The 10,726-nt window shown below is 34.7% G+C and overlaps 1 protein-coding gene across 1 annotated transcript; it reads right to left on the bottom strand.

Annotated features, from left to right (window-relative positions):
* Window positions 1-8,789: 8,789 nt before the first annotated feature.
* LOC120282456 (pectinesterase-like) lies at window positions 8,790-10,495 on the bottom strand. Its single transcript, XM_039289276.1, has 2 exons — window positions 9,626-10,495; window positions 8,790-9,549 (listed from the first exon to the last, which is right to left on the bottom strand). The coding sequence occupies exons 1-2, from the start codon at window positions 10,482-10,484 to the stop codon at window positions 8,864-8,866; spliced, it is 1,545 nt and encodes a 514-aa protein (XP_039145210.1). The 5' UTR covers window positions 10,485-10,495; the 3' UTR covers window positions 8,790-8,863.
* Window positions 10,496-10,726: the final 231 nt, after the last annotated feature.

Genomic DNA, 10,726 nt, shown 5'->3' on the forward strand with positions numbered 1-10,726 from the left:
TAAGCCTCTTTGGATCACTGTTTCGGGGTGACTTACAAGCGTAAGATTCCCATAGAGCTCTCTATTTGAGGCTTATTGCCCTACTTACAGGCGTAAGTCAACTATAAGAGTCCTTGGAAATTTGAGCAGAGTTCCCCCCTATTTCCTGCAGTTAAGCTCAAATACATATATAACCTGGGAAACAAAATTTGAGTGTCTAGGATAACAAACATCCAACCAACACATGAAAATCAAAAACAAGGCAAGAAATTATTACTAACTTAAGAAAAACTACAAACTACTACAATACTCAAACTCAACAAAATGCAAAAAAAAAAATTTTGCTTGAGTCGCCTCCCAAGAAGTGCTTGTTTAACATCACAAGCTTGACATACCTGAAATGCACATGTTAAGGAGGTTCAAAATAGAAATACTCCTCAAGACCAATGCGAATGTCTCCAAAATAGTAAACAAAGTCAAGATCGGAGAAAATAGGGAACTTACCAATAAAGTTGACCAACTCAGGGGTTACCTCTATTGGGAATCGAATTCCCACTGACGATCGAGAGGGAAAAATAAAGTAGAAAACAATAACAAGCAAGACATGACAAGATTTACATGGTTCGGCAAGATTGCCTACGTCCACTATCTCACTAGGGTTTTATTTCAATATCTGAAGCACACTTACATCTTACAAAGGACTACCTATATATAGAAGAATTCTAAGGTATATCTAGATTAGAAATTTGAGTCATATTTGGATTAGAACTTTGAGGAATATCTGGAAGAGGGTAAATTATATCTGGATCCTAAACTTATCCAGATCCTAAATCAATCTCGATACAAATCCTACTTGGGTACAATTTACAAGATTATCAAACTATAATCCTAACTAGATACAAAATACCCTTGTATCCTGTTGCGGGGGAGCTGTCCCCGCACCTCCAACCTAAACTAATGCTATCCCGCACCCTCCCCCATGGCAACTTAGCGCTGAGTTGAATCCGTGACTCAGGGGATGTTACATAATCAGGCTCCACATACCCAACAATCTCCTTGGGCAAAGGTTTTCTCTTGCCTTTCTTAGGGGGAGTGACATCTCATTAATGCTTCTTGCTCATGCTTTCCTTAACTAATATCAGTGTGAGCAAATGGGTGGTCTCTTCAATGTGAGGGTTATCCAATGACTCCTTGAAAGGTTCCTTGCGCTAAATTTCCTGCACATATTCATCAACAATTGAATTAGTCTTATCTATTAATTAACATGTATCATAAAAAGTACAAGGATGTTTCATAGTATCTGATAAAGCAAACATAACTTCCTCATCCCCAACCCTAAGTGTCATCCTATCATTACTAACATTGATTAGGGTTTGGGAGGTGGCTAGGAACATCCTACCAAGAATGAGGGTTGATTCAACATCTTTATCTACATCTAAAATGACAAAGTCTACCGGAAAGATAAATTTGTTAACCTTAACCAACACATCTTCTATGATTCCCCTAGGTTGCCTAATGGAGCAGTTCGCTAGTTTCAAGGTCATCCTAGTTGGCTTAAGGTCACTTAGTCCAAGTTTCCTAAACATGGTGTAAGGCATTATATTTATACTAGCACCTAGATCTGCTAGAGCTTTTTTTATTAACCAAATCACCCTGGATCCTTTTGTTTCCTCAATAGTCGATTCTGAAGACACGCTGAGCTCCCTTCACTCAATGTAACTATAGACACCTCTTCAAATTTCCACTTTTTTGTTAGTAGGTCCTTGAGAAACTTCGCATACTTTGCCATTTGAGACAAGGCTCAACAAATGGTACATTAATGTAAAATTGCTTCAACAAATTTAGAAACCTCTTGAATTATTCATCCTTACGATCATTCTTCAACCTTGATGGGTATGGGAGACGGGGAACATATTCCTTTACTGGTGGCGGTGTTCTCTTCTCAACATTTGGAGTAGCTTCTCCTTCCTTTATAGAACTCTCAGAAATATCAATTTCTAGTCCCTTTTCCTTCTCCAATATCCTTTCACTACCCATCCCCACCTCTTTACACTATGAAAAGTGATAGCCTTGAGATGCTCATAGGGATTGGCTTCAGTATTACTCGGCAACCTTCCTTGAGAACTTTCGGATAATAGTTTAGCTATCTGTTCGACCAGATTTTCTAAGTTTTGAAGAGAAGCTTGCTGATTTCTCATTGATGTGTATATGCTCTGGAATCAGTTTTTGGACTGCTAACACTTAACATACGTGCTTTAAATGAACCAAGTAAGTGATTCCTCCAATGTAGGTCTCTTGTTATTTTGCTTGTGAGGCAAAAATCCTGGCAAGGTCTTCTGCTGTTGCCCTTAATTTCCCTAGTGAAATTGGGGTGATACCGCTTTCCAGGGTTATAAGTACCACTGTAGGAGTTTTCTTGCTGTCAGAGGGTACTACCAACAAAATCTAGCAGTTCGATGGGTCTGTATGCTACTCCTACAATGGAACAATATGTCGAGGCATGTCCTCTCCCACACGTGTCACACACCATTACTATAGCTGACTTTTGAGTAGACAAGTTATCAATCTTTCTGCTCAAAGCTTCTACCTAGGCTACTAGTGTTGTAACTTCACTAACTTTGATCATCTTGGTTGTCTTTACAACTGACTTGCCTCTTGAGTTCCATTGATAATTATTCATGGCTATTTATTCAATCAACTGCTTATCTACCTCTGGGGTCTTACTGCCAAACAATCCTCATGCTGTTGAATCAATAAAATGTCTAGTACTCTGATTGAGATCTTGATGGAAAATTTGAACTCTCATCCATTCGGGGAGGTTGTGATGCGGGCATTTCCTTAACAAGTCTTTGAATCTTTCCCATGCCTCAAACAATGATTCAGCGTCCAACTGTTGTAATCTCCTGACGCAGTTTGGTCATTCTTCTTGGTGGGAAATAACAAGCCAAGAATGACTCAACAAGGTGCTCCTAAGTCATGATAAATGCTCGAGGAAGAGCCTGGAGCTACTACTTAGCTCTTCCTTTCAATAAAAATGGGAAAAAACGGAGTCTGATGGTGTTCTCAAAAATATTGTTGATCTTCAGCATATCACATACCTTGAGGAATCCCCCAATATGACTGTTAGGATCCTCATCCGGTAATCCATAGAACTATACTGAATTTCGGACCATATGTACAAAAGTGGTCATGAGCTCAAAGTTGTTTGCTGTAACTGGTGGGGGCACTATACTTGACAAAGAACCATCAAGAATGGGACAAGAGTAATCTAAGAGGATCCTATATTGGTTCCCTTGATTTGTCATGGTGTCCAACTGCTCTCCCTCAACACTTACTGTCAAAGATCCTATCTTATTTATTAAATATATTCTCAATCGGGTTCCAATAACTCTTTCTATATTGCTCTCACCTTTTGCTAGTCTTGTTGACTTGCCCTTTGGTGGCATATACTGAAATCAAGCAAGAGATAAAGGAATCAAAAGCAATAAAGAAAAACAAAAGAAAATAAATCAAAAAGAAAAGAAATGTCTAAAGTTACAGATATTCAAGTGTTCCCTAACTTTACCTCCAAAAAATGCCTAAAAGAAAAACCAAGAAACACCCTCAAAATCCTCATCAGTTATATTTATACCCGACTGTTTACGGGCATAAGGACATGGCCGTAAGGGAGTTGGGAACGATAGCTGTGAGACTTACGGGACCACTTACGGTAGTTACTCTTCACCCTCTACTGGGGGGTTTAGTATGATTCAGGAAACCTCTCAATTCAATTAGGATCACATAGCTAGACAAACTTTATCCTGCACTTTATCAAACCTTAGAGGGATGCTATACCCAAACATTGTTTCTTTCCCTGATTTTCCTCTTGCTTTATTTTATATTTCTTGCTTTTACTTTCTTTTGATCACACACATCACTTATTTGGTTAGGCTAATTTTCGGAACTAAGGCTAGTACTAGTAATCTCATTCTTCCCTGTGGACCGACATCCTGCTTTCATACATAATTTATTACAAGATCGGCACATATACTTGCATTTCCTATCAATGTGTTCATCACCGCATCAACTCATAAGCTGAAGGAAGTTTGGATTACAAACCAGGTTATTCTCTTCAAACAAAAGGCATTTAAAATTTATATATTAATTTAGAATTACGAGCATCTGATTCATTTATGTAAAATTTGTGATACTTTTGCAAGTATTTGACCTGGCACCCTGTGCTATCAGTGATGTACCTCACTTAGTACATGCCAACTCTTGGCTTGTGGTTCCTAGACAAGGTACCGTTTCTTAGTAACCAAATTTGTATGCATTGTTACCTATTGCATTTCATCACTAATTTTTATACCTATTTCATCCAAATCATTTTACCTATAAAATTAACATTAACAAAAAAAGAAAAAAAAAAAAAGCATGATGTTAACAGATTTTTTGGAAGAAACAAACCTGGATGCTACTAAATCATCAAGCTATTTGCTGGATTACCTCAATACAGCGGATGAAGAGGTATGTTTCAAATGAAACTATTCAAACTATTTATACTTGATCTTGCACTAAACCTTATTCAAGTCTCTTAAAAATTTACATTAAAATTATACATGTCAGTGATGGAGATAATGATGTTAGGATGCTTGAATTAATATCACTAATTGTTGCACTTTAAAACAGGTAATATCAGGCAAAAGCTATAGCTGACATGATTGTAACCGCTGGGAATCATAAATGATCGTTTCTCTTTTGCATTGGCGGCCGAATCCATGGCGGTTTACACTTGTCACGAAATGCGTATGGGGAGAGCAACGGTGACATATGGCGGTAGTTGGAACAACGGTTTTAAACCGCCGCTAACTCCATTACTCACATAACGGTGGTTATTCTGGTCGTTGATCAGAACCGCCATGAAATGCGTTAGAGACACCTAATTCACTGTAGTTTATTAACTGCCATCGAGGATATTTAGCCGTGTGAAGAACCACCGAGAAATGATCTAAAAGCTGGCACTAAATGCTTCATTTCTTGTAGTGATTATCACTACAATAAAATTGAGTAGTAGTGGTTAATTGAGAACCAAGACTGTTTCTAACATCTCCAGCCTACAATAATTTTTTATATTTAATAAAATCAAGGTAATATAATAATAAAAAAATTAAATTAAGTATAAACTTGTATGATATATTGGAATCAATAATACTAATTGGAAATATAAAAAAATATGTGGAAAATATATAATTTGCGTAAAAAAAGAATACAAATAAACTATTATTATATAAAAGGAGAATATATTTGTGTAAGTTTGTTTGTGTGTCATAACTATAATAAAAAATCTTCAAAAAATTTAACTTAGAAAAAAAATGAAATGTAAAACTTCAACAAAACTATGTGAACAATATAAAAAATAAAAATTATTTAAGGGGAAAATTATAAAACTTCAACAAAGTTGTATGTGTCTCATTAAATGTAATAAAGGAACAAATTATAAAACTTCAACAAACCTCGGGTTAAATAAAAAAAGTAAAAGGCAATTTCAAGGATTTAAAGACTTAGATCCATGCGGTGAACCCCATCATATCATGACAACAAGGAGAAAAACTAAAACATATTTTGATTTCCAACAACAAAGATTTGTTTTGGAGATTTGATCCCAATTAAACTCAATCTTCTTTTCTTCTTTAAAAAAAATATTCTCAAACCCTAGAATTTGATTAATTAAAATTCTCATATTTTTTTAACAAAAACTAAAAAATTAACCATATATCAATCATCCACCAAAAATAAACAAGAAGTTAAATATTTAAATAGCATTACAAGAAAAAATAACGCTAAAAAATACTAAAGAATAATAAAATATTGAGATACTCTATCTCCGGCCAAGAACTTTAATTTTTTTTTTCTTTTTTGCACTATTAGGGTTTATTGCGGGTCTTACAGATCTTGAATATATAAGCTGTGTAGGTTTTGGCGCTTATAAAAAAAATTGCCGCCTAATTTTTTATGGTTTTGAAAATTAAAATATTGAGCTTTTATTTTTCTTCAAATTTCTCCTTTTTTTAATTTCAAATTATCTTTTATATTTTTGGAAAATATATATATCCTAACTTAATATGAGGTTTTCAAATGTGTCATAACAAATTGATGCAATAAAAGTCGTATTGAATTATGACATTCATACATAGATTGTAATAAGCGCCTTAACAAATAATATTATGTCAACATTTTTTCAAGGCCCCTAAAGTAACAAAACAAAACCTCTTATGATTATAAGTGGAAATGCCATTATAAACTTAGAAACAAATAAAAGCACGTATATAAACATTTATTACAACTATCGCTTAAAAGTCATTTTAATGGTTTCCAGTGAAATTTGCTAAAAATGTTATTTCAAAAACGTTACAATAAGTCTTTTATATTTCCGTGGTTACTCGCGGATCAATTCACATCATCAAGGCCAATTGCTAAGAGTGGGAAATAAGCGCCTCAATACAGGAAAATGCACATAATATTTAGACTAATCAATACATACTATTAAAGTAGATGTATAATCTACTCCGAGAGTATTTTAAGGAATAATTTTAATTTTTTTAATAACATTTAAGTTTTTATTTATATTACTTATAATATTAATAATTGAAAAACATTAATTACACCTTAATAAATGTCCATAAGACCTCTGAAATCCAAGGTATAAAATAATTTCTATGGTAGGAGTTGTTTAATTATATTATTTTATATATAATATTGCCTCAAAACTCCTCACAAAATTTTAAAATCTCCCCAGCGAAGGAGGGAAAAATATCTAGTAATAATAATAATAATAAAAGAACCAATATATGAAACTTAAAAGCACATGTTGCACGTTTATGTGCAGTACCCGTAATAAACCTCTATTAATTTCTATTGGCTCTTCAATGCACGTTTCCACTTGGTAAAGTTTGGTGATGTTTGAATCTCGCTGCATTGTCTTAACTCCCACCAAGGGGGAAAACCCTCTTTCTCTCTCTCTCTCTCTCTCTCTCTCTCTCTGTGTATATATGTTTGAATATTATTTTCTTTTCCTTCATGCATGGTTTTATTAATAATGCGATCAGACAATTAGGTCCTTTGTTAAGTTCTTCGAATGTGGTCAAATCTTTTACAATAATTGTACACGTGGTCTTTATCATTGAAGGATCAAAAGATATAGCATGAAGAAAAAGTAGGAATTGAATGATTATTATTTAAAAAAAAAAAAAAGGAATGATTATCCATATGAGGCGTGTGAGGTCATCCTTGCATGGTAGACGTCCACGTCATCTGATTTCCATGCAACGTGGGACCGGGTCTTAATACCGTATGTTGTTAGAGGAAACTGTGCGTAAAGATTTTTTAACATATAATCTATTTTCTGTTTGACTTAATATTAATTTATATTAATAAAAAATAATTAATATGTTGGTGTAAATGGGGACAAGGTAGCCTAAGCAAAAAAGTATTCAAAAGAGATTAATTTTTTGATGTTTAAATAAATAAATAGAGAGTTAAATTTGGAAGAAAACTTTGCCTTAAAATTTTTTTTAACCAAAATTTTAAGGCAAAGTTTTCCAAAATTTTTTTTTGACAAGCTACTATTCATGGTATTCATTATGTATGTGTGAGAAGAGATTTGACATTCCAACCTCTCGCATAAGATTTTTGTATTTTATTATTGAGCTATACCAGTATTAGTTTGCTATCTAAACACAATTTGTCTTGAATTATAAATAATATTTTAGTTTTTATATTTATTAATTCTATATTATAACTTGTGGTGTGGAAATGATTCCATCAATCTAAAAGCTAATAGAAAAAAAAATCATTGGTTGGTCTATTGTAGAAATGAATTAATATTTTTTGTTTTTCTGTTAGTAGTTTTTGGGAATTTTGATTAATGGAAAAGGAAAATTATATAGTATAATATATTAATAATATTAAATTAGATAATATAGTAATTTGGTTTCATTATAATTGAAATGATAGATTGAGTCCCATATATTTTTAATAAAAAATAAATCAACATGCATGATTGTTGTTATCTATATATATGTGTGTATATACATATTAAGATAAGTCTCGATTATATCTATAATTTTAAATATTTTCGGAGTGTATGCGTACAAAGACAAGGTAAGTATAGAATTTCCGTTAATTTTTTTTAAAATTTTATACACTTTATAAATAATTGGAATTCTGCAATAATTGGCACCTTCCTTATATACATATATATCATAATAAATTAATAATCTTCCTCACAATAATATAGGAGAGGTGCTAATTATTCTGCAATAAATTAATAATCTTCCTCACAATAATTGGAATTCTGGAATATAGCCCAATGGTATGACACCAAAGTATAAGGGGGAGATCATGGGTTCAAATCCCTCCCCCGCCAGTATTGTTCACCGTACTGTTTATATACTTTTCACCCGTGATTCCTATATTATTTTTATACTGTGCATACACTATACATCCGGGTTCTAGTATTGTTTGGTACTATTTATATTCATATAAAAAAAGTGACTATTGTCTATTATTCAAAAAATATAGGAGAGGTTCACCTCTGGTATTTGCCTCATAGTCTCTATTACTTTTTTACTATACATTTTTTTGTTTTTTCTTATTTTTCCATCCGGTTCTAGTTTATCATGATATTTTTTTTAATAAGTCCCTAGTTTATTCATTTTATTCGATATATATATCACGTACTTCACTAGTCTTGATAGACACTTCACTTAAAATGAATACCAAAATTACAATTTAATCCTTCATAAACCATATACAACAATAAAAACAAGAAACCATTAAAAAAAATTAAAAAAATAAAATAGAAATAAAGAAAGAAGCACAAAAAACACATGCTATATATCTTATCTCAAAGCCCTGAAGTGAAAGGAACTCCGGTGGCCGAAATCCATGAATCTCCGGCCAAGAAATTTCCAACAGTGAACTTTCCGGCCTCTGAAGCACTAGTTATGACATGATACCCTGGCCATTTAACTCTACCAGAAGTTGAAGCCCCAGCTCCAGTGTTCATATACTCACCATAATACAAAGTACTTAAGTCTCCATCCCATGCCAACCACCCTGCCGGATCAATCAAACTACCAAGTGATGTCTTCATGAACACAGTCCTTGAGTACTTCTGCCATGGCCGGCCAAGAGACGTCTTGAAGGAACCCTGCACTGATTGTAATTCTGACGTCGCCGACACCAATGAATTATGTACAATTATGCCGGTGTTTTCATTTGGGTCTGTTCTGCCTTGTGCTGTGACTGTGTTCTTCTGCTGGCTCATCGATTTTCTTACGTATATATTACAGTTTTGTAAGATGGCAGCAGCATCGCCAAAGATGAAGTCTACGGTGCCGTAAATGTCACAGTTTCTGTAGAATTGGCGTTGGGAGTAGACATAGAGTGTGTCTTGATAGCCCTTGAAGCTACATCGGTAGAACAATGAATGATCGGCCCCTGACCGGAGAGCGACCGCTTGGTGTTTTTGTGGCCCGGCCGTGTTCTCGAACGTTATATCTTGTGCGATGAATTTATCACCTGTGACAGCTGCATTCAGTAATATAATAATATTAGCTTGCCTCAATTCAACCCAAAAGCTTAAAACCCATAGGAATGAACTTACCGAAAGTTGCAGAACGGAAGGTGGTGGAACCATCTTGAACATTTTTACTTCCGGTGACTATGGTCTTATCGATGCCTTCACCGATAATCATGATGTTCTTCATTGATGTCTTAATTTCTACATTCTCCTTGTAGACACCGGCTTTAATATGTATGATGAACCTTGAAGAAGTATCCTTTCTTAGCTTCAAAGAAGCTGCAATGGCCTCGGATATTGTCTTATAATTACCAGAGCCGTCTTTTGCCACAATAAGATTGGCCTTGACGTTAGATGATTGGAGGAGTTTCCGGTCTGAGATGGAGAGCCATGTCGGGAAGTCACCGGAGAGTAACCGGCGGTGACGGCCAAAGTTAGTCGGAGAAATGGCCTTATTGATGGCTAGAGAGTTGCTAATGAATTTGGATATGTTGTTGGATGTTAAGGGGAAAGATGGCAATTGAGAAGGATCAACATTGAAGTCCATGAAGCCATTCATGCATGTTTGTTGGTTGGCAATGGCTGCACTTAACCATGTTTGAGAGTCATCAAATGAGACAGAATTTGGAGACATGCACTTGTTTAGGTGGCTAATGGTGTCCTCACATAGATCAAGGCAGTCATTCCATGCAGACTTAGTTCTCTCATCAAACAAGCTAAGGTCTATTGATGATGCAAGCTTATGTGTATGCACTGCATGGTCTAGGGTTGCTTGTAAGGCAGAGTTAAGGAACCCTAATGAGTCCTTAATGGTGTTGGACATCGAACTGGTGCAAACATGAGGGAAAGGTGTTTGAGTGCATGAGAAGATTTGGTCACTAGTGCAAACACTAATGGCCATGAAAAGAGAGAAAGCTATGAAATGAGCCTTGAACTTACACATGTTAATAATGTATGAAGTTTTGATAACTAGGTTGGAGAGACATGGGTTGGTATTTAATTATATAGGCCATTGAACATGAAGGAATTGGCATGCTTTTTGAAAGCTATGTTTGAACATGGTTGGAGATCCATGTGTTTCTGTACGTTTTAAAAGATGCATGCATTGGCTTCCGTGAGCTGGCACTCCTTGTTTTTGAATTGTGGGCTTAACTAAACTCTAGGCGGCAAAGTAGTTAAGGAAGG

This window comes from Dioscorea cayenensis, chromosome 18, assembly GCF_009730915.1.
Source record: "Dioscorea cayenensis subsp. rotundata cultivar TDr96_F1 chromosome 18, TDr96_F1_v2_PseudoChromosome.rev07_lg8_w22 25.fasta, whole genome shotgun sequence".
In the NCBI taxonomy this organism is placed as follows: domain Eukaryota; kingdom Viridiplantae; phylum Streptophyta; class Magnoliopsida; order Dioscoreales; family Dioscoreaceae; genus Dioscorea; species Dioscorea cayenensis.